This window comes from Cetorhinus maximus, chromosome 11 (genome assembly GCF_964194155.1).
Source record: "Cetorhinus maximus chromosome 11, sCetMax3.hap1.1, whole genome shotgun sequence".
NCBI lineage: Eukaryota > Metazoa > Chordata > Chondrichthyes > Lamniformes > Cetorhinidae > Cetorhinus > Cetorhinus maximus.
In genome coordinates, this window is record NC_135889.1 from 114,224,600 (window position 1) to 114,249,977 (window position 25,378).

At 47.1% G+C, this 25,378-nt stretch overlaps 1 protein-coding gene across 1 annotated transcript in view; it reads left to right on the forward strand.

Annotated features, from left to right (window-relative positions):
- LOC144686837 (contactin-associated protein-like 5) overlaps positions 1 to 25,378 on the forward strand; it is a 1,126,003-nt gene that overhangs the window by 878,086 nt on the left and 222,539 nt on the right. Inside the window, exon 17 of the mRNA XM_078552607.1 lies at positions 9,513 to 9,731. Within this exon, the coding sequence (XP_078408733.1) occupies positions 9,513 to 9,731 (219 nt within the window). The remainder of the gene's footprint in view (positions 1 to 9,512; positions 9,732 to 25,378) is intronic.

A 25,378-nucleotide genomic window follows, 5' to 3' on the forward strand; every position in this document is an offset into this window, starting at 1 on the left:
ATATCTGTTTGACCTGTTGCTAGGCAGAAAATGGAGCTTCTGTGTTAAGTTAATTTTGGGGCCCTGATCTGCCTCATGACTGCAGATATCCTGGCACCTTGCTGACTCCCACAGCATATGATTGAAGTAGAATAATGGTCTTACTGAACACAATGGTAAGTGAGCCCTGACACCAGCGGGAATGATTTCTATGTTATGGAGGGGCTGCTGGAAAATGAATGCCGATGTAAATTGAGCATTATAGCTTCAACTCTGATGACACCCCTCACCTCCATTTTCTAAGTAATATTCACGCTACACAATTGCCGGGCAATGCCCATCTCCAACAAGAGAGAATCTAACCATCTCCCATTGATATTCAATGACATTACCACCGCTGAATCCCCCAACATCAACATCCTGGGGTGAGAATTGACTAGAAACTGAACTTGACCAGTCATATAAATACTGTGGCTACAAGAGTAAGTCAGAGGCTGGGAATTTTGCGGTGAGTGACTCACCCCTTGACTCCCCAAAGTCTGTCCACCATCTACAAGGCACAAGTCAGGAGCGTGATGGAATAATCCCCACTTTCCTGGATGAGTACAGCTCCAACAACTTTTAGGAAGCTTGACACCATCCAGGACAAAGCAGCCTGCTTGATTGGCACCCCATCCTTCACCTTAAACACTCAGTCCCTCCCCCACCAACGCACAGTGGCAGTAGTATGTACCATCTACAAGATGCACTGCTGCAACTCACCAAGGCTTCTTCAATAGCACCCTCCAAACCTGCAACCTCTCCCACCTAGAACACAAACTATATCCTGTTCCTTCACTGTCGCTGGGTCAAAACCCTGGAACTCCCTTCCTAACAGCACTGTGGGTGTACCTACACCACATGGACTGCAACGGTTCAAGAAGTTGGCTTACCATCACCTTCTCAAGGGCAATTAAGGATGGGCATCAAATGCTGGCCAACGTCCACATCCTGTGAAAGAATGAAAAAACTGTTCACTATTAGGCAACTGGATCATGTACATGAAGCCCACCAGTGCCTTTGGGATTAGATCTCAACCCAAAAAGGGAGAAAATAATGTCTGTGAAGAATATAGCATGGAATGGTGGTCATCAAACAAAGTAGCTTTCAAATTATCATGAAACCTTTAAAATTTATAGAAATGTGGTAGAGGGAGGTTCAATTGAAGCATTCAAAAGGGAATTAGACTGTTATCTGAGAAGGAAGAATGTTTAGGTTTATGGGGAGAAGGTGGGAGAATGGTATTAAGAGCAAAATTTTTACCTCGGCCAGCGGGCGCGCGCCCGACCCGCTCGAGCGTAAAGTGACAGCCGTTGATGTCGGGCAAGCGTCCCAATGTCAACGCGCAGACACGCAATATTTCATTCGACAGGCACACTCCGGAGTCAGCAGCGTGCCCGCCGACAATTAAAAGACCTGTTAAAGCCATTAAAAAGATAATTGAATGAAATTTCTCACTGCCCGTCCAACCTTATGGTTGGTGGCCAGGCGAAAAGGCCAAGCGGCCTTTGCACTGTTTAGAAAACCTCATCCACGGATGAGGTTTCCTAAAGCAAATAAAAATAAAAATAAAAACTTTATAATTTAATTAATAACATGTCCCTACGTGTTTTATGACATTTTTCATATATTTTTTTTAACCCTTCATCCCCCGAGGCAGCTCTGTGCCTCAGGAAGATTATCAAGCGCACACTCGTGTGCATGTGTGCTGTTCGTGCTCGCCCCACTTGCACTGTTTCGCAACCCCCCCCCTCTTCCCCAGCCCACACAGGCAGCGTTGAGCGCTTGCGTTTCATGCTGGGCAGGCCTTAATTGGCCCGCCAACATGAAATTGCCTTCTGACCTCAATCGCGGGCAGCGGTCGGCTTCCCGACCGCCCCCACCAAGCCCCACCCGACAAGGGAAAAATTCTGCCTTCAGTGAATTGCTCGTTTGGAGAGCCGATGCAGACGTGATGAGCAGAGTGGCCTCCTTCTGCACTGTAGCGACCCTGTGAAATCATTTTAACTTGGTTATCGCCACCGTCTCAGGGGCAATTAGGGATGGGCAATAAATGCTGGCCTAGTCAGCGATGCCCATATCCCATAAGTGAATCAGAAAACAAATCACACAATGTTCATCTGAATCATGAAACAACAATTTATAACTACTTCCTTATGACACTGGAGTAAACAATTGAGTGAACTAACTTTGCAGAAGACACCTCAGCTCATTTGGTATTGTTCCTCCAGCTCTATCCATCTGCCATTCCATCACACAGCTTTCTGAAATGAGCCCAATATCTTTGCCTTTTAGTTTTCCTGTCTTAGTGCCCCAGTGGTTGATCACCTGTGTAATGAAATATTACCGTCTGCCATAATTTACCTTGAACCTAGGCCACCTTAACCTGCTGGCCTGGAGTCTGAAAGTGCATGTATTAATTACCCTTGTAAGTACTTTCAAATACCCCTGCACAGCCCTGCCACTTTAAGACCCAACTTATCTAGCCATTTCTCATCGTACATTAGAGACCAGTCTCATTATTTTCTGTGTAACCTGTAGGACACTTCCCTCTCCCCCACAAGTGACTCCTTGGCGTTTCAATGATCAGAGATGTACTCAGCATCCCAGTTCATTCCCGGTTTCAGCCACGAAGGCACAGTTCAGTTGTTGTTCCGAGCCCTCAGTGCTTGTTCATAATGTATGCGTGTAGGAGTATTAAAAAGTCAGGCAGCGCCCCCACATTGCCAGTGTATAGGACAAAGAGATGTCAGCAACATTGGAAAGCAGATCCTGCTTAGTGGAGCCCTGTGCCCTCCCCATTGGGAAAAAAAAAATGCATGTCATCATTTCAAACTGACATTTCTGAATCAACTCGGGGCACAACATTGTTTAAAATCCCATTTTAAAATATGTATGATTAAAGCCAATTGTTGCTTTTGGACAATTGAGAACGTTAATAAGATTGCCCATAAGTGACACCTCCAGTCGCTATTTCATTGTTGGCATTGATAACACAATTACAGCTGCATCCTCTGCCAGACAAAACTGTTTCGGCAGCTAAATTGTGGATTTAAAGATGCCTTTTAATAAATCGTTGCTGTTATAATTTCCATATTTCCTGGTATTTTCTTTATGAGGCTTGAAAACCTTTTACAGCTGGTGCTGTCAGGAACCATAAGTGAAGCAAAAGACGTCTCTTAATGTATCTCGACAGTTTGTTTTGAAAGGAGATTTTAAAAGCTTCAGGCCACAGAGCTAGCCATTACATTTAGTAAGTGACCTCATCAACTGCAATGAATACCAGCCTCAGTCAATCAATCCAATCTCTTACCACTGTTCAGCCACGTCATTTCATATATAAAGTTTGTTTTAAATGCAGCTGAAGCATGTCAGGAATGATGCAGATATTGCATCAATGGAGCCCTGACTGTTAAAAATACATTTTTACAGCTTTAAAAGCAGAGAAACATTTTGAGAGAAAGGGGGTCTCCATCAGCAGTTCAGCAGCATCGAAAGAGTCATGGGCTGGATTTGACGCTTCTTCCCCCGCTGGCATGTTTGATGGTGGGTGGGGGGTGGGGGGGGGGGGTGGGGTTGGGGTGGGGATGGGGGCTCGCAAAATCTGGTGTGTGGCCTTCCCACCACCTCGCTGGCTGCCCCCCACCCCCCACAACCTGTATGAAATTTTACAGGGTGTACTGGCGGCACTGGGATGCCCACCCTTGGCCCATTGAGGCCCTTTCACCCCCCCTGCTCTTTCACCTGTGGCAGGGGGGGAAGCCTCATGCTACGTGGGGGAAGCTTCAGTTGCACAGGCTGGTGATGGGCAAGGGGGAACCGGCTTTGCATGAGGGGGAAACGTCTTTTCAGCGTCCTCCCTGTCAAGTCCCTTTAGAATCTTATGTTTCAGCCCCCACCGTGTGCAACCAGAGTTCCTCAGTGGCAGCAGCGGGGTGAAAGGGCCTCAATGGGCCAAGTGTGGGCAGCCCCAGTGCCACCCCGTAAAATTTCATACAGGTTGGGGGGCGGCCAGTGACTTGGAGGGAAGGCCACACACCGCATTTTGCGAGCCCTCCCCCCACCACCTCCCTTCCTTCAAACATGCCAGCGCGGGAGCGTAAAATCCACCCCATGACTCTTTCGATGTTGCTGAGCTTCTGATGGAGACCCCTCTTTCTCTCAAAATATTTCTCCAGGTCCAGAAGATTTGTGTCCCAGACTGCTGAGGGAGGCAAGGGAGGAGATCGCAGGGGCTCTGTCCCAAATTTTTAATTCCTCTCTGGCCACGGGGGAGGTGCCAGAGGACTGGAGAACAGCTAATGTGGTTCCGTTATTTAAGAAGGGTTGTAGAGATAAGCCAGGGAACTACAGGCCAGTGAGGCTCACGTCAGTGGTAGGGAAACTATTGGAGAAAATTCTGAAGGAGAGAATCTATTTCCACTTGGAGAGGCAAGGTTTGATCAGGGATAGTCAGCTTGACTTTGTCAGAGGGAGGTCATGCCCAACAAATTTGATTGAATTTTTTGAGGAGGTGACCAGGTGTGTAGATGAGGGTAGTGCAGTTGATGTTGTTTATATGAATTTCAGCAAAACCTTTGACAAGGTCCCACATGGGGGACTTATAAAGAAGGCAAATGCACATGGGATACAGGGTAAATTGATAAGGTGGATTCAAAATTGGCTTAGTTGTAGGAGACAGAGGGTGATGACAGAAGGATGCTTTAGTGACTGGAAGCCAGTGTCCAGTGGTGTACCACAGGGATCTGTGCTGGGTCCCCTATTATTTGTCATTTATATAAACAACGCAGATGACTATGTCGGGGGGTAGGATTAGTAAGTTTGCGGATGACACAAAGATTGGCCGAGTGGTTAACAGTGAGGTTGAGTGTCTTGGGCTACAGGGTGGCGGAGGTGGGTTGCCTCACATCCTTTAAAAAGTACCTGGATGAGCACTTGGCACGTGATAACATTCAAGGCTATGGGCCAAGTGCTGGTAAATGGGGTTAGGTAGGTAGGTAGGTCAGGTATTTCTCACGTGTCAGTGCAGACTCGATGGGCCGAAGGGCCTCTTCTGCACTCTGTGATTCTGTAGTGTCCTAGGCCCAGCCATCTTCAGCTGCTTCACCTTCCTTCCATCATAAGGTCAGAAGTGGGGATCTTCACTGATGATTGCACAATGTTCAGCACCATTCACGACTCCTTAGATACTGAAGCAATCCATGTTCCAAAGTAGCAAACCTGGACAATATCCAGGCTTGGGCTGACAAGTGGCAAGTAACATTTGTGCCACACAAGTGCTAGGCAATGACCATCTCCAACAAGAGAGAATCTAATCATCGCCTCTTGACATTTAATGGCATTACCATCGCTGAATCCCCTACTTTCAACATCCTGGGGGTTACCATTGACCAGAAACTGAACTGGACCAGTCATATAAGTACTGTGGCTACAAGAGCAGGTCAGAGGCTAGGAATCCTGCAGTGAGTAACTCACCACCTGACTCCCCAAAGTCTGTCCGGCATCTACAAGGCACAAGTCAGGAGTGTGATGGAATATTGTCCACTTACCTGGATGAGTGCAGCTCCACTCTTAAGAAGCTTGACACCTTCCAGGACAAAGCAGTCTGCTTGATTGGCACCCCATCCACAAACATTCGCTCCCTCCACCACCAACGCACAGTGGTAGCAGTGTGTACCATCTACAAGATGCACTGCAGGAACTCACCAAGCCTCCTTAGGCAGCACCTTCCAAACCCACAACCACTACCATCTAGAAGGACAAGGGCAGCAGATACATGGGAGCACCATCACCTGGAAGTTCCCCTCCAAGCCACTCACCACCTTGACTTGGAAATATATCGCTGTTCCTTTATTGTTGCTTGGTCAAAATCCTGGAACTCCCTCCCTAACAGACTATGGGTCTACCTACACCACATGGACTGTAGCGGTTGAAGAAGGCAGCTGACCACCACCTTCTCAAGGGTATTTAGGGTTGGGCAATAAATGTTGGCCTAGCCAGCGACACCCACATCCCATGAATGAATTTTTTATAAATACAACCAGAGTCCAGAGTACAGCCCATGGCAAGAACCTGCAAGTGGAGTCTCTTAATGTAGGGAGGCTGTTGTGCCTCAGCTAGCATATGTGGGATTTTGGCTGACCAAGAGACTCTCCTGCTTTTATCTTATTCTATTGACCAATGAGATGGGAACATTTCTTCTAAAGTTCCCCCTTTATGCTTTTGTTAGCATCCTTTCGCCATTTATCATCATCAGTGTCTTTATTGTGTTGCATAGCATGACTCCTGGATGACAGGCATTTGTATTTTCACTTCCAGTATTGTTTCCTGACCATAATCTGTGAATGAAGCATGTGGTTTGACAAGGAGCTGAAGGTGCCTGTTAACGCCATCAATGATCGTTATCTGAAGCTGAGAGGGGTGATTTGAGAGAGGTGTTTGAAATTATGTAGAGATGGGATAGAAACAGACTGTTTCCAGTGATTGACAAGTCTATATGCAGCAGGCAGATATGATTAAATGTAAGGGATTTAAGAGAGAAAGCAGAAGATTTGTCTTTAAATCAGAGGCTTATGAGGCTGTGAAATACACCACAGTGAAGCACGGAGACCGTGGTCCAGATTTCTGCAGAGGAGGCAGGAATTATGAGGTGAGTTCATGCCCTTGAGAACCGAGGGGCTTGCGAGGCCATTTCAGAGGGCAGTTAAGAGTCAACCGCGTTGCTGTCGGTCATGTAGGCCAGACTGGGTCAAGACAGCAGATTTTCTTCCCTAAAGGAAATTAGTGAACCAGTTGGTTTTTTTTTAAACAATACTTGACAATGGTTTCCTGGTCATTATAAGACTTTTAATTTCAGATTTTTTATTGAATTCCAATTTCATTACCTGCCCCAGAGGGAATGAAACTCGGGTCCCCAGAACATTACCCTGGGTCTCTGGATTACTAGTCCAGTGACAATACCGCTACGCCACCACCTCCCCTTAAATGTTAGCATTATTAAAATGTAATTCATGTGCAATGGATTTTTGTCAAGAGTTTCACTTTTTAAAAAAAAATCACTTAAAACTTTTCCAGCACCGCCGACCCTGTTTCCAACGGTCGGAGCTGTTCAGCTTTACGGCAGCCGCCCGACCCTGGGCAAATTTCGGGATGTTCAAAGGGGAACAAGCTCCTTGACAAGCTCCTTCATCGCATAAAAGTGCCCAATTAACAACGTGGGTGACTTCACTATCCCGCCCTTCCCCTCTTGCCCTCAGAACAGTTGGCAGGGTCAGGAGCAGAGGTGGCAGACGGGCGCGCAGGCTGCGGGAGCCATTTCTGTTTGGGTTGCCTGCCTCCATGCCAATTGATTCAGTTCACGGCAATGCAGCCCCGGGTCAGCATTTAGGAATGGGGTAAGGCAGCGGTTAAGGAAAAGGGGAATACCAGGATTTGGGAACCAAGGCAGGCATGTGAAATTGAGGCTACTGGGTTGTGTAGAAGATGAGCGCAATACTGATTGGCTGGACCAACTGGCTTTTCTTCCTCCATTTGGCATTTATGTGACTCCGGCCCTAAGACCAACGTGGTTGACCCTTAAACAGAAACAGAAAATGCTGGAAAAACTCAGCAGGTCTGACAGCATCTGTGGAGAGAGAGAAACAGAGTTGATGTTTCGAGTCCGTCTGACCCTTCTTCAGAGCTAAAGAGGAGTAGAAATGTGACGAAATTTAAGGGGTGGGGGGGGGGTGGTGGTGAGCAGGAGAAGCTGGATAGGAGGCCAGTGATAGGTGGGGGCAAAGGAGAGATTGACAAAGATGTCATGAACAAAAGGACAAATGGAGCGTTCATGGTAATGGTAAGGGATAAAAAAAAAGTTGCTGATAATGGCAAAGGTAAGGAAGCAGAATGTGATTCGAGCAGAACAAGGGTAAGCGCTCTGAAAAGAACATGAACAAGTAACCGATGGCCCTTGTGGGGTCAGGCTGGGGGGGAGGGGGCAATGGTGGAGATAAAAGGATTGAAAATGGGATAAAAAGGGGGCATTAAAAAGGGGGATAAAACAATGAATACATGAATAAAAATATAAACAAATTTAGAAAAAAATTTAAAATAAGTGGACAAAAAATAAAAATGAATTTTGGAAAAAGGGATAAAAAAAGGGTGAAGAAAGAGGAGAGAGTTGGTCTATTGCATTCGCTGCTCCCAATGCAGTCCCCTCTACAATGGAGAGACCAAACACAGACTGGTTGACCGCTTTGCAGAACACCTTCGGTCTATCCACAAGCCAGACCTTCCTGTCGCTTGCCATTTCAACACTCCACCCTGCTCTCATGCCCACATGTCCGTCCTTGGCTTGCTGCATTGTTCCAGTGAAGCTCAACGCAAACTGGAGGAACAGCACCTCATCTTCCGACTAGGCACTTTACAGCCTTCCGGACTGAATATTGAGTTCAACAACTTCAGACCACGGACTCTCTCCTCTATCCTCACCCCCTTTCTTATCCCTCTTTTCAAAATTAATTTTTATTTTTTATCCGCTTATTTTCATTTTTATTTCTATTCATTTATTCATTGTTTTATTCCTTTTTTATTCCTTTTTTCTATCATTTTTCCCCCACCACCATCCCCTCCACCCCACCCCACCCCACCTCCACAAGGGCCACCTGTCACTTGTTCACGTTGTCCTTTTCGGAGCGCTTACCCTTGTCCTGCTATTACCACATTCTGCTTTTTTACCTTTGCCACTATCAGCACCTTTTTTTAGCCCTTACCACCACCATGAACACTCCCTTTGTCCTTTTGTTCATGACATCTTTGTCAATCTCTCCTTTGCCCCCACCTGTCGCTGTGCTTCTATCCAGCTTCACCTGCTCCACCCCCTTAATCACTATAAAATTCACCCCGTTTCTATTTCTCTTTATTCCTGAAGAAGGATCATACGGACTTGAAACGTCAACTCTGTTTCTCTCTCCACAGGGTGATGTCAAACCTGCTGAGTTTTTGCAGCACTTTCTAGGTTTTTTTTTCAGATTTCCAGCATCCGCAGTATTTTGCTTTTACCTTAGTGGTTGACACTTAATTGCCCTTGGTCTTCAGCCTGATAGGCATGGGCAATAAATGGCAACGTTGCTGTCAATGCCTCCATCACGAGAACGAATTTTTTAAAAAACGTGAATGATTATAGCTGAGCGAGTTATCAAAGGGCGGCCAGAACTCACGGAATCCGTATCCCAATATCAGTCAGCGCCTCCAGGCAAAGATGGTAAAGGGAAAAAAACATACTTAAAAGGCATAACTTGTATTTTAGCAGAAGTCTGTTTTGGGAGATAGCACAAGCCTGTGAAAGGGATTGGAAAAAAAAACGTTGCTTTGCCCATCAAAAGAAGCCTTGCATGGTCAAAAGCACAATTGACATTTGAAGAGAAATTAATCTTCCGTGTCGATGAATTAGAAAGCATTGCTGTACAGCTTAAATGACACTCACGTCGCTGTGTTACACTTGGCCTCTGCAGCTCCAATGGAAGTCCTCTTCTCATTTGACGTGGGGAATGGCCCTTTGACGGTTGCTGTTGAATCCCCCTCGCAGCTGAATGACAATCAGTGGCATTACGTCGAGGCGGAGCGCAATATCAAAGCAGCGTCCCTTCAAGTGGATCACCTGCCACGAGTAGCTCGAGAGGCCCCGGCTGACGGACACATCCACTTACAGCTCAACAGCCAGCTATTTGTAGGTAGGAGCTTTCTGTTCTGAAAAAAAAATAAGGTCTATTAATCTGTCGTCAGCACTTTGACTGATTGCCCCCTTTTTCATTTTCTCTCTCACTTGGCTGCCTCCATTAATAGTACACAAACGGTCCGCAATGCAAAAATCCCATTTTCTGCTTTCGATGCGAAGCATTTTTTGTTCATTTCCCATCAAGGACGCTAGCATTTTGTGAGTGAGGCCTGTCAGAGTTTGCAATTACCTAGCGAGAAAACCTACCTATTGAAAACAATTGGTTATTTACAGGACCTATGGTTAAGAGCAAATATTGCCAGTAGTAATTTTAACCATTTCACCTTGACAAACAGAACAAATGATTTCTGTTACTTCCGATGAGTAAGGTGGGAAATAATGGATTTAGGGAACCAATAATGTGATATCCCGTGCCTTTATCATGACAGAACATCAAGTGCTGCTCCTTATGTTATAAAGCTTGAAGCTTGTTCAGTGCCATGTGTTGAAAGTGCATGATAATACATCCAGAAGTGCCCATTTCAAACCCATCATGTGCTAGGCTTTCCAATGGGATGAAAAGTGTTTCCATGACTACTCGGCTTCGTGGTACATTCATACAGTCTGAACAATAGTCCTGGCGTAAAGCACCCATGGATAAAATGAGTGCTACTTAGGAAGCTTTTCCCCTCAATCTCAATCTATGATGTTGAAGGTGTATTGCAGTTCTACTTATTTCTTTATTACTGCCTGTCATCCACAGTTTCCGTGCTACATAACTGTTATAGGAAAAGAAAGTTAATGAACCTCAGTGAAGCATTACTGATGAGGCCATGCGAGCCTCTTAATGAAAACTATTATCTTCATAAACTAGAAGGGGTGGTATTCAGGTAGGGACCCTATTGCTCATCGTTGGGCGGAGTGGCAGTCACCATCGGATTGCCACTCCACTCCTATTTTCTCACCCTAGGTTGGAGCTCCGCATTTCTCGCCTGGACCTCCGACCCGGGCCTGCTGAGAAATGTGGAGAGTAGCTGCTCCTGGAGGCCATCAGTGTAGGATCGTCAGGGGCAGTGAAGCCATGAACCCTTTTTATGGCACTAGCTGTTGTAAGCTGGTAAATTTAAATGTCCTAGCCACTTTGATAGGAAAGAAGGTGTCTATGTAAGGTAGGTGGGTGAGAGGGTAGGATGGGATGTTGGGGAGCTTGGGTCGGGGGCTTTGGTGGTGGGGTGATTAGCGGGGCAGATGGTGGGAGGTTGGTGAGGTCCAGCGGGGTGGGGGGGGTATTCTTTATGGTCGGGGGTTGGGTTGGGTGAGAGAAAGTCTGGTGGTCGGTAGGGCATCCAGTGGTCGGGTGGGGTCATGTGGTCAGGGGGTGTCGGGTGGGTGGCCAGTTGGGAGGGGGAGGGGGTGAATGGGATAGTTGGGAGCTTGGGGGAGATAGTCGGTGGGGGGGGGGGTGTGTGAGACTGGTAGTCGATGAGTGCGGGTGTAGTCAGGGGGTCTGGTGCGGGGGAGGCGGGGGTGTTCAGCGGGGGAGGGGGCGGTGAGTATTAGTAACATAGTGTAGTTACTCAGGAGTTCAAAACAGTTTTAAATCATCTAACTTTCCCTGGGTAAATATTCTCCTAAGTAAGCCGGAACCATCCAGTCTCCGACAATTTTACCCAGACAATTGACATGAATTCATTTTAGGTCAGTTTATTATTTCACTGTTATTTGAAGGACCATGAATAGCGAATGAATGGCTGCTGGGGGCCCCGGACTATCCATCTGGTTTCTGCCCCTGCCCACCTCAGCAAACAAATAAGAGGTAAAGAGCACTTTTCACAAGGCATTGTTGCTGACTGGTTTCTGGGGGAAAATACTGCCATCCTTAAGTAATGGTTCAGGTGCCTGGACCAATCAGAGGAATTTTGCAGTGCAGCCACCTTTTCATTTGCAAGAGAGCTTTAGAAAACAACAGCAGCCCTTCAAAAACTGCTGCTCCTGAGACCTTCTGGTGTACAGCCAGAGCATCATGCTGTAATGTCGAGGATTTTAGCTTGAGATCAGCTCTATTCTAGTATGTTAATTTGTTTAAGAGTTTAACTGAATATATTGCACGATTAGAACATAAGATTATAAGAAATAGGAGCGCGAGTTGTCTATATGACCCCTCGAGCCTGGTTTGCCATTCAGTAAGATCGTGGCTGATCTTTTGACCTCAATTACTCTTTCCTGTCAGATCCCCATTTGCCTGATTCCTCTAGAGTCGAAAAATCTATGGATCTCAGCCTTGAATATACTGAAAGATTGAGTAGCCACAACCCTCTGGGGTAGAGAATTTCAAAGATTCATAGCCCTGTGAGTGAAGAAATTTCTCCTCAGCTCAGTCTGAAATGATCGACGCCTTGTCCTGAGAATATCTAGATTCTCCAGCCACAGGAAGCAACGGACTGGATTTTCCTGTCCTGACATGGGACCGAATCACCTTGGGCAGGGTTTAAAAATTGGTGGGCGGGAGCTGATTCAGGGATTCTTGCCCCCAACCCTGGCGATGGCAATTTTCATTGGTATGGGCTAAGGGGGTGGGCCAGGAGCCTGCACACTGCTGTCCTGACTTTGCCAGCTCCATTGAGGAAATGGACATTCCATGGGGTGCGTTCCACTTATCTTGGAGCTGGGCTGGTTTTAGAAGGCAAAGCGTTTCACCCCAGACGTGTCATGAAGCATGGGAGGACCGTGATTTAGAGTCTGCAACTGTAAGTTCAAAAGATATTCGCGACTTCACGTGTCATAATGGAATGCTCTGTCTTGAGTTAGATGTGTTTTTAATAATACAGTGAGTAAGGATCGGGCTTTGTTTTGAAAAAGTTAAATGAACATTAAATAATGTGTTTGTCAAGTTACTCCTGACACCTGGCAAGCTATCAAGGCCATGAACAGCATTGCGAAAGTGGAAATGTGTCCAGATGCATCGCAGAATCACAGAATTTAATGGTACAGAAGGAGGCCATTCAGCCCAGCGTGTCTGCACCAGCTATCCAAATAACCATTATAACCTAGTGCCATTGCCCTGCCTTTCCCCCGTACCCTTGCACAATGTTTCTATTCAAATAATCACCTAATGCCCTCTTGAATGCCTGGGCTGAACCTGCCTCCACCACACTTCCAGGCAGTGCATTCCAGGCCCGAACCACTTGTTGTGTGAAAAAGTTTTTTCTCACGTCACATTTCCTTCTTTTGCAAATCACTTTAAATCTGTGCCCTCTCATTCTTGGTCCTTTTACAAGCAGGAACAGCTTCTTCCTGTCTACTCTGTCCAGCCCCCTCATGATTTTGAACATCTCTATCAAATCTCCTCTCAGCCTTCTTCTCTCCAAGGAGAACAGTCCCAACCTCTCCAATCTACCCTCATAGCTGAAGTTTTTCATCCCTGGAACCATTCCTGTAAACTCCTTCTGGACTCTTTCTAATGTGTCCACATTCTTCCTATAATGTGGTGCCCAGAACTGTACACAATACTCCAGCTGAGGTCCAACGAGCGTCTTACATAAATTCAGCATAATCTCCTTGCTCTTGTACTCTATGCCCCTGTTAATAAAACCTAGGATGCTATTTGCTTTATTAACTGCTCTCTCCACCTGTCCTGCCACCTTCAATGATCTATGCACATATACACCCAGGTCTTTCTGCACCTGCACCCCCTTCAAATTTCACCCCTTATTTTATATTGTCTGTCCATGTTCTTCCTACCAAAATGCATCACCTCACACTTCTCTGCATTGAACTTCATTTGCCACCTATCTGCCCACTCCACCAACTTGTCTATGTCCTTTTGAAGTTTTACACTGTTCTCCTTGCAGTGCACAATACTCCCAAGCTTCATATCACCTGCAAACTTTGAAATTGTCCCCTGCACACCAAGGTCTAGATCAATCTATATCAGGAAAAGCAAAGATCCCAATACTGACCCCTGGGGAATTCCACTACAAACCTTCCTCCAGCCCGAAAAATATCCATTGACCATTACTCTCTGATTCCTATTTTTCAGCCAATTTTGTACCCACATTGCTACTGTCCCTTTTATCCCATGAGCAATATCTTTTCTCACAAGTCTGTTGTGTGGCACTGTATCAAATGCCTTTTGAAAGTTCATGTACACCACATCAACAGCATTACCCTCATCAACCTTTTCTGTTACCTCTTCAAAAAATGGCAGCAGGTTAGTTAAACATGATTTCCCCTTTAGAAATCTATGCTGGTTCTTCTTTATCAACCTTTTTTTTCCATGTGACTATTAATTCTATCCCGAATAACTGTTTCTGGAATCTTGCCCACCACTGACTGGTCTGTGATTGCTGGGCTTATCTTTACAACCTTCTTTGAACAAGGGTGTAATGTTTGCAATTCCCCAGCCCTCTGGTACCTCCATTGAGTCTCCACTGAAAAATTATGGCCAGTGCCACTGCAATTTCTACTCTCACTTCCATCAATATCCCTGTATGCATCTCGTCCGTTCCTGGTGCCTTGTCAACTTTAAGTACCAACAGTCTATTCATCAGTTCCTCCTTATCAATTTTGAACCATTCTAGTGACAGAGTTTCTTTGTCTGTCACCATGGCCTGGGTAGCATCTACTTCCTTGGTAAAGACGGATGCAAAGCATTCATTCAATAGCTCACCCATGGCCCCTTTGTCCATGTTTAAATTCCCTTTTAGGCCCCTAATTGGCCCTACACCTCCTTTTACCACCCTTTTACTATTTATATGCCTATAGAAGACTTTGGGATTCCCTTTTATGCTAGCCGCCAGTCCTTTCTCATAACCCATCTTTGTTTTTCTAATATGCTTTTTCTCCTTCCTCTGAACCTTCTCTATTCCTCTTTGTTCTCAATTGTATTTTCTTCCTTACACCTGTCATAAGCACACTTTTTCTTCTTTATCTTAATTTCTATCTCCTTTTTCATCCAGGGAGTTTTGGATTTGTTTTCCCTACGTTTCCCTTTTGATGGAATATACCTTCACTGTGCCCGAACCAATTATTTTTTGAAGGTAGCCCATTGTTGAGCTACAGTTTCTCCTGCCAATCTTTTGTTCCAGTCTATCTGGCCCAGCTCCGTTCTTGCCCCATCGAAGTTGGCACTCGTCCAGTTAATTATTCTTACTCCGGATTGCCTATCGTCCTTTTCTATCATCATCCTAAAACATACAATACAATGATCACTGTAAATGTTCCCCCACTGACACTTGATCTACTTGGCCCACCTCATTCCAAGAACCAGGTCCAACAGTGCATCTTTTCTTGTTGGATTGGACACATACTGCTGTACAAAATTTTCCTGAACACAATCTAGGAACTTTTGCCCCCCTCCGCCCTTTGCACTACCACTGTCCCAGTCTGCATTTGGGTAATTAAAGTCCCCCATTATAACTACTCTATAATGCTTGCATCTCTTTGCAGTTCACTTGCAGATTTGTTCTTCCACATCCTTCTCACTAGTTGGTGGTCTAGAGACTACACCGAGCAATGTAATTTCACACTTCTTGTTCCTTAGCTCTAGCCAAATTGATTCTGCCCTTGAACCCTCTGGGACATCCTCTTTCTCCAGCAGTGCAATGCCCTCCTTAACCAATACCGCCACCCATCCTCCTTTCCTTCCTTTCCTATCTTTTCTGAACACCTTATACCTGGGAATATTGAACACCCAGTTCTGCCCCTCCTTGAGCCAGGTCTCTGTTATCACTACAACATCCTCTTTCCACATGGCAATCTGTGTCTGTAACTCCCCAATCTTATACACTGTACTCCATGCATTCACATACATGCATAGCAATGCTGATTTAGATTTTGTTACTTTCTCCCTCACCCCGACTTCACCTATTAACATACTATTTTCTATACTAGTGCTATCCGTCCCTCCCAGTATTTTGTGCACCCTGGTATCCCTCTCTAATATTTTCTCTTGGCTCCCACACCCCTGCTGAGTTAGTTTAATGCCCTCCCAACAGCACTAGCAAAACACCCTGCAAGGAACTCCATCCCAGCTTTGTTCATGTGGAACCCATCCGGCTTGTACAGATGCCATCTCCCCCAGAGCCATTCTCAGTGTCCCAGGAATCTAAAGCCCTCCCCCCTGCACCATATTTCCAGCCACACATTCATCTGCCTTATCCTCCTATTTCTGTACTCACTGGCATATAGCACTGGGAGTAATTTGGGATTACTACATTTGAGGTCCTGCTTGCTAATTTTCTACCTAGCTCCCTAAATCCTGATTGCAGGACCACACCCCGCTTCTTACCTAAGTCATTGGTACCAATGTAGACCATGACCCCCAACTGTTCACCCTCCCCTAGAAGAATGTCCTCCAGCCATTCTGTGACATCCTTGACCCTGGCACCAAGGAGGCAACATACTATCCTGGAATCACATCTACGCCACAGAAACGCCTGTCTGTTCCCCTAACCAATTAATCCCCTATCACCATTGCTCTTCCTTTCTTCTTCATCCCCTCCTTTGCAGCCGAGCTGCTCATGGTGCCAAAAATTTGGCGCTGACTGCACTCCTCTGAGGAACCAGCGCCCTCACCAGCTTCCAAAACAGAAAAACAATTTTTGAGCGGGACCCCAGGGGACTCCTGCACCACCTGCCTATTTCCCTTGGACGGCCTGGTGGTCACCCATTCCCTCTCTGTCTCCAGGCCCTTAAGCTGCAGTGTGACCACGTCTCTGATCTTGATATCCACGTAGCTCTCAGCCCCCCAGATGCGCCACAGTGACTCCAGGAGCTGCTGGAGCTCTGAAACCCGGAGTTCATGTTTCTGCAGCTGACAGCACTTGCTGCACATGTGGTTGTCTAGAACACCTGTAGCATCCATGGCTTCGCACATATTACAGGACACGCGTTCCACTCGACTGAACCGTCTTGCCATGTCTTAACTCTACTTCCCTTACGTTAACTTTATTTCACTTTGGATTATTTCTATTACTTTATTATATTGGCCCTAAATTTCCCTTATTCCTGGTGCTTCTCTGTTAAATCCAAGTCTAGTTTCTAGTTTAAAAATATTACACTTTTCTAATTTACTCACCAGGGCCTACTTACCAAGGCCCCCGCTCTTCTTTCTGAGGAAAGGCAGAAAAGGAAAGGGGCACCTCCTTTCTCCTCACTGAACTCTCTCAGTCAACTCTGCTTTCCAGCTCTCACCACTTCTTACACAGCTTTTATAGCTCCTTTGCTCTCCTCTAGGTGCTGCTGACTGCCTGGCTCAGGGTCCTCCTCTCCTCCAGGTGCTGCTGACTGCCTGGCTCAGGGTCCTCCTCTCTCACTCTCCTCCAGGTGCTGCTGACAGGGTCCTCCTCGTGCACTCTCCTCTCCGAGTACATTACCCACTTGTTAACGTGCTATTCTGCATTGTACAATAGTGAAATCCAAAATTGATGGTGTGATAATGTTCCCAGAGCATTGACTTGGATCTTGAAGTTCAGCTCTGACATCTGTTTGGCTGTTTCAAAGCTTTGATAGATAACTGAGCTTCTGGCTATCTTCAAAGGCTTTGATGTATTTAGCTCAGAGGTGTTTGGTTGACAGAACTGTTTAATGAGATCTCATTATGAATATTTGGCTGATTTTTAAATCCACTAATGGATCCTGCTCAGCTGACACAGCTGGCAATGGAAATGTGAGCTTGGTTATTTTGACAGACTTATGACCTGCTCAAAGGCTTCCCAATGTTAGTATAGGGCTCATGAGTTCTTTTTATAGTAGGTACCTGGTTAGGGTGCATTGAGCTAAGTGGGTATGAGGGGTGAGGGGGTATGGGTGAGTTTGAAGGGGTGAAGGGGGCATGAGACAGTGAAGGGGTAAAGGGAGCATGGGTTAGAAGTGGGGTATGGGGGTGACAGGGGTATGGGGCAGTGAGGAGGAGGATAAGGGCTGAGTGGGAGGTGCCGGTGGACTGAAGAGAGTTATAAGGGTGAGGTTTATGAGGCTTCACATTCACCTCCGGAACTGGAGCACTGTCTCAGTGAATGGACGGAGGTGCCTGTTACTCTGGCCACCTCAGCATCAGCCCATCCCAGCCTCTGCCTTAGGCAGCAGACCTGACTCCAACCTGTTCCCAACTCCCCACCATGAAAATAATGTGACCCGGAACTGCTAGTCAGGAGGCAGAATTGTGATGTCAGGAAATCTCTTGAAACCCGATTCCCGCCTCCAAGATTAAAATCCCGCCCTGCCTCTCAGTGCCTATCCTTTCACGCCTCCTCGGAATCTGAAATATTTCAGTGAGATCACATCTTACCCTTCTAAATTCCAGAGAGGAAAGGCCCATCTGCTCAACCTCCAGTCACATTACCATCCCAGGAACCAATTTAGTGAACATCTTTTGTGCCACTATATCCTTCCGTGGATATAGAGACTGTAAGGACGGAATTTCTGGGGCTCTCCCACTTCAGGAACTGAGTTGGAAGGATCCCAAAAATATTGGCGTCGGCATCAAGTCAGCATTGGGATGCCATTCCTGACATCTGCCGTCTGGGGAAGGTGAGTTTGGAGCTTGGCAAGGCAATCCACCCCACAGGACGGGCAGGCAATTAAGCTCATTAAGAGTTTTGTTAAAGGCAAATTGAGAAGGCAGACAGGGACTTTCCAGTCGATCCTCAAGTTTCCCAATGTGAAGGTGGGAAAATCAACTCCCTCAAGGCAGACCGGGATGCCAGCTCTCCTGGCAGGACTTCAGGCACCTCCCTACTTCTTTGGTTGGCAAATAGCAAAAGGCTTTCCCTCTAGAGAGGTTCCTGCCTCCACAATGAAAGTTCAGCCCCAAAATTGCGTACAGCACTCCAGGCGTGGTTTCACCAAAAGTCTGTGTAATTGGAGAAACACTTTCTTATTCTTGTACTCCATTCCCCTTGCAGTAAAGTGAAACATGTGATGCCTTCCTAATTGCATCCTGTACCTGCATGCCATCATTTACCGTGTTTCTTGTACAGACTCAGCCTCTATTGCTTGGACTGCAATAGACTGGAACTACAAGCAGTCCCCAGATTCTACATCCCCAAAGCCCAGGACCAGTTAAGTTCGGAGGGGGAGGGGATGGTAAGGGGAGATGTCTCACAGCAGGGAGGAGAGTTCAGGCCTGGGAGGATGAGGAGGGTGCGGAGAGGCCGCATTGAGAAGCCAAGGGGAGAAGGAGCAACTGCAGGGGTGCAGGACTTTTGGGATGGGGGAGGGGTTATGGTGAGGATTTGGAAAGGTAGCCCTTGAGGGAGGTGCTGCTTCCCCACCGTGCCCACCTTTCCGCCCATGGCCCCGGCAGGGTGACCTGCCATGCTTCCTCCTCCTGCCCCTGAGCTCCTCCCGCCAGCCTCCAGAGGTGAGAATCGGTCCTAACGTGGTCAGTAATTGATCACTCCAAAGGCATCAATTGGGACAAAGGTGGGCAAGCCACCCTAGACCTCGCCCACCCCACATAAACTTGCAGAGAGGCTGGGGGCAGGTGGGAGGGCTGCACTAAGGCCAGCTGGGTAATTTTATGGGCCCACCACTTGCAAATCCACCAGCAGGGGAACTGTAAAATCTGCCCCATGATTTACTTAAGCACATGCACTGTGATATCTGTGTTTCCTCTTAAGGATAGCAGAGGAAAAGCTGCTTGACAGATTCAAACTATATATTTATACCCCTGGTTAGAGTACTGTTTCTAATTCTGGGCTCCACATTTTAAGAAAACATGTCAGTGACTTGCAGAGGGTGCAGAGGAGATTTACTAGCATGCTACCAGGGATGAGGAGGTCTCAGCCAAGGGGAAAGGCTAAAGGGCTCATTGTTCTCGTTCGGGGAGAAAAAGGTAAGCAGATTTAATGAGGTCTCCAAATGATGACGGGATTTTATAGACTAGATGGGGAAGAACCGTTTCCCATAGGCAGGCAGGTTCAGTAAGCACTGTGGGTGTCCCTTCACCAATGGACTGGAGCGGTTCAAGAAAGCGTGTCACCAGCACCTTCTCAACGGCAATTCGGGGTGGGAAACATATGGTGGTTTAGCCAGCGATGCCACCTTCTATGCAAGAATAAATAAAAAGTACAGAAAATAGATTTAAAATAATTGGCAAAAAAGCCATTGGGGAGATGAAAAGTTCTTTTTTTTAACTCAGCAAGTTGTTTTGATCTGGAATGCGCTGCTTGAAAGGGTGGCGGAAGCAGATTCGTTAATAGCTTCAAGACGTATTTTGATCTCTACTTAAAAATCAAACATTTTCAGGGCTATTGGGAAAGAGCAGGGGGTCTTGGGTGAAGTGGATAGCTCTTTCAGAGAGACAACATAGGCTCAGTTGGCTGAATGGCCTCCCTCTGTGCTGTAAGCCTCTGTGATTCTTCAGGCTGAGTTGGTGAATACACAGGCAAATTTGTGAAACTAAGGCGTACAATCCAGCAAGCCTTCAGCTTTGATCCCTAGTCCCTGCTGAGTTCACTGATCTGAGGCAGAGCGGCCGTAGAGCTTTGTAGTTGCCTGCACCGCTGTTAAGAAATGACGAGGAAAAGGCAGACTCGGTATTCAGTCCAATGAACCCTCCTGATATGTGTGTGTGGATATAGTTGAGCTTACTGGTATTGCCTTACCAATAATCAATGGCCATTTTGGTCTAGTAATAGAGAGCTGCAGAAATACACATAGTCACACTCCATCATGAGCCAGTGCTCTCAGGAGAGCAACGAAGAAAACAGAAATAGAGAAAAATAGCAGAGCAGTACTGCAACAAGGAAAGCAGTACTGTAACATTGTGTATCATACCATTATATCTATTCATTCCAAGATTGGATCATAATCATCACTGTTGCTGAAAGAACAGACCTTTGGACTTACTCGAGTGAAATGTTTCTATAAATCTATTTAATGCAGTCCAGTCCTCTGCGCTGTGAGTGGGCAGATGGTAAAAGATACATTCAGACATTCACACATGGGAACATTGACACATACATACCCCAATACACACATCCAAATCCCCTCTTGCCAAATCTTGTATAATGTGTAAACCTGTTTTTGCTGCACATGTCACAGGTCCTGTTTAATGGTGTTCTGCACCACCAAACACACCCGTCTAACAGGATAGGAATCTCATTTTGGACTGGGCAGTCTAGCTTTTTAACGGCCTGCCTAGGCATCTCTAAGATGTGTACGAGACCCTAAACAGACTGTGTTTTTGTAACCAAAGTGCATTTTGCTCTATGTTTCTTGATGTGAATGTGTTAGGTATTAGGATTTCTGATTTCATTGTTGCCAATTCTTGTCATGCTGGATCATCTTTCTTTGGAAATATAAGGCATAAGACAGTTAAATGATATTCAGTAAATGTGGTTTAAGCAGATCTTTAAAAAGCATTTGATGAGATAATACATGACAAAGATAATGACACGAGGAATTAAGGGGAATGCGGCCACGTGGATAGACACTGCTGCTGCTTGTAGCTACAGCTGCCAAGAGACCTACTGTCATGCTCTGTCACACTCATCAACTCGTGCCATCCTCACTCATCCACTGGAGCTCGTCTGCAGCCGTTCTGTGACATCCATCATCCAACAATGCCTAGGTCAACCCTCCTTTCTGCTGCCCTCCACTTTGCCGTCTAGACAAGATCTCTGCAGCATTTCAGCTCTGATCAAATGGCCAAAATACTGGCAATTTCTTTTCTGGATGGGACATTTTAAGAGTCCTTCTTGCTCTCGAAATTTCAGACACCTCTTCATTTGTCTTATGGACTGTCTATGGAATGTTTAGCCTAGGTCTTAGCATCCACATTTCAAAGGCCTGTATTTTCTTCTATAGGCCTTTATTTATTGTCCACGTGGATAGAGAGAGAGGGAAGGAAGAAGAAGAGGACATGGATAATGGGGAGATTGGAAAAATAAAGTCCATGGTGCTGCACTTGACCTTGTGTCAGCTTGCTCTTTAATGTTACATAAATACATGACTTTGACATGGGAGTTAAACATGCATAGCCAAATTTGTTGATGCTGCCAAATTGAGAGGTACAAAAACTGTTAACAAAGGTTGTTAAAGACTACAGGAGGAAATAAATCAGCTAGAATGTTAAGCAGGTTGGGTGATGGTTGTGTAGATACATTTCAGTGTAGAGAAATGGATAGAACAGATATCCAATTTAAAGCTTATTCCAAGAGCGTATTTTCTTTTTAACTCAGTTTGTAAGTTAGGGAATTGACTCGAATAGTGCTGCTGGCCTTGACCCCCTTTTTCATTTTAGCACAGTTACTATGCATGCACCTAGATCCACATTGTAACCGCACGTGCTGAATTACTGTTTTATTAAACACTTCATGCAGCTTCTCTTGTCACCTCTGCCAACCTCCTCTCTGCTTCCTGCTCACTGCCTCTCCCAAGCTGCTCACTCCCTCGCGCTCACTAACCCTCTTGCCGCCCCTCTCCCAATCTCTTTTGCTCCCTCCCGCTTGCCATTTCCCACACCCAACCTCCTCTCTGCTTCCCGCTCACCCCCTCTCCTAACCTTCTCACTACCTGCCGCTCACCGCTTTGACCAACCTGCTCACCATCTCTCCTGACCACCTCGCTCCTTCCCTCCCGCTGCCCCTCTCCTGAGTCCTCACTGTGAGCGACGGCCAGAGGGAAGAGAATATTAAAAATTACAGGTCAGGAACGTAATCCACCCTTATTGCATGTTTTCTTATGCGAAAGTGATTTTTCTTTAGCATGTTTTCATTTAGCACACGGTTTCTTTTCTGGGACACATTAGGAGTGCTAAACAAGAGATAGCTGTAATACATGTTGGAAGCAAGACAAGGGGCAGTACGTGCACTTTGAATGGATAGCCCTTGGCGTGCAATACACAGGTCATCATAGACAGCAAGGCAAGTAAATAAATCCTTACAAAGACACACAGGATCCTTTGATTTGTATCAAGAGACATGGGGCAGAACTTTTTACTTGGCATCCGGGCACGCGCCCGACACGCCCGAATGTAAAATAGTGCGCAATGACGTCATGTGAGCGTCCCAACGTTATCACGCACTCACGCGATATTTCGGTCGGCGGGCACAAGCGGGAGTCGCAGCCACGCCCGCCATCAATTACGAGGCCAGTTCAGGCCATTAAAAAGACAATTTAGCTGTATTTTACGTTGCCTGTGCGATTTCGCGCTTATCGCACGGGCAAAACGGGCAGGCGAGCAGCCGACAATTTCAAAAACCTCATCCAAGGGCGGGATAAAAAGCGTCAGGAGCATTGCCAGTGTGAGCAGTGAGCAGCTTTGGAGATAGTTTGCAGCTGGTTGCTTATTGGTACTTGGCAGCTTCATCTCTGTTTGGGGCTTCATTGTTAGCATTTTCAGGACTCATTGCTGTCGGCCAGGCCCCTGGAGGATTCAGACCGTGTGGACCAGGTATCAGACAGCCTTCCCTTACCCTGGTAATGGAATTGTCTCTGCTGGTGGCACCTCCTCTCAGGAGGAAGAGAGGGGCAGAAGAGAGAGGAGGCCAGGTGTCCCTATGCAGCTTCTAGGGGAGGGACCTGTGGGAGGAGAGGTGCAGGCACAAGGGGTGCAGGGTCAGCAGGTAATCCAAGGTGGAAGGGGCCGCAGAAGATGCCACTATCCTGCTGCCAGGGTTTACAGGTGGCGATGCAGCTATCTCAATATGTCTGAGGTGCAGTACGGAAGGAGGATCTACCTCTCAAGGGTGACCATGACCTCCATTTGTCAGGTGATTGGGCCAGAGATCAGCTCCGACTATGTGGGTGGACGCGCCATGCTAGTGGCTCTGAAGGTCACAGTAGCCCTCAACTTCTATGCCTCCCGCTCTTTCCAGGGGTCAGTGGGGGATCTTTGTGCAGTTTCCCAATCAGCTGTCCACAATTGCATCAAGCTGGTGACAGAAGCTCTGTTCAGGTGGGGACTGATCTTTATTCTTTACCATATGGACGAGGCCAGCCAGGCTGAGCGAGCCAGAGGCTTTGCAGCGATTGCTGGGTCCCCCCGTGTCCAGGGTGCCATCGACTGCACACATGTGGCCGTCAAGGTGCCAGTGGGTCAGCCGGGTACCTTCGTCAACAGGAAGGGCTTCCACTCCATGAACATGCAGATATTGTGTGACCACCGGATGCAGATTCTACAAGTCTGTGCAAGGTACCCTGGCAGCTCCCTTGACGCTTAAATCCTGAGACTGTCCCAGGTGCCGAGGCTCTTCAATGCTCCAGCTTGACTGGATGGATGCTGCTGAGTGACAACGGCTATTGGTTGAAGAGGTGGCTCATGACAACTCTCTGCCATCCAAGAACAGAGGCAGAGCAGCTTTACAATACGAGTCATGCCTCCACAAAGGCGGTGGTAGAGAGGACCATCGGCCTTCTCAAAATGTGCTTCCGATGCCTGGAGCGTTCGGGCGGGGGCACTACAATCACCCCCAGAGTGGGTGTCACTGACAGTGGTTGCATGCTGCACTCTCCACAATCTGGCTCTGGCAAAGGGGGACCCACTGGAACAAGAGGATCTTGAGGCAGCTGCACAGGCCACAAAGGATGAATCCAGTAATGAGTCAGAAGAGGAGCACGAGGAGAACACTGAGGGCGTGGAGGCAGACCTCTGTAACCTCCAGGGAGGCAAGGACACCAGAGATGCCTTGATCCAACGCTCCTTCAGCTAGGCTACCGAAGATCTGCTTCCACCTCATGCCAGGGCTGCCGCCTCCATTCTGGATGTCTGAAATAACCCTTTCATTTGCACCAAAGTCCACTCAATGTCTGTGCAATAAAGTATCCAGCCACTCACATCCAGCATAACATACTGTGTACCCTGCACCAGAAAGAAAAGAGGTGAAGCATACTCAGGCCATCAGAATCAAAGCAAATTTAATGTTATTGTCGCATTGAAAGCATAATGACATTACCATTACTGGCGTTGGTGCCCACACCAGCAGACATATAAACCAACCATAAATGAACAGAAAATCACCCGTGAACTATCCCACTTGTGCTCATGGTGCCTTTAACTTACTTTTCCAAGTGCTACGTCTTGTTGCCCCCGCCCTCACTGGCACCAGCATTGGAGGCAGCCTGCTGACCCTGCTGTCTTGTTGGCTTTGATGACCTTGGCGGTCATCCTCTGGCCAGTGGAGCCTGTGCTGGCTGCACCTGGGAGGGAGCGACTGGTGCCATGGCTGGCATCTCCCCAGTTATCGCAGCCTCATCAGATACCATGGTCATTGGCGGAGGAGATGCTGCCGTCATCCGGAGAGAAGCCCACAGAGACAACAAGGAGCTCATGCGCCAATGTGAGGTCGCTCGGATCTCCTTGCTCACCATTGATGGACGGGCACCTAGCTGGGATACTGGGTGCCTCGTCCATCTCCCACACTGGCACTGACCACCTGACGTCATTGCCTGTGTGAGGGCTTACAGGTCCGAGCGCAACCCCAGGAACGCCTCATTTTGCCCCTGGAGCTGCCTCTCCATGAGGGTCACTATTCTCTCAATGGAGGAGGCAGTGCACTCGGCCATGAGGGTCAACACAGTGTGCATGCTCTGCATGGACTCCTCCACAATGGAGACCATGGCACGCAAACCCTCATGGATCACTGCCAGATCCTCCCACACATCCTACTGGACATCCAGTATCTGCCGCCTAATGGATGACTCCAGATGCTCATC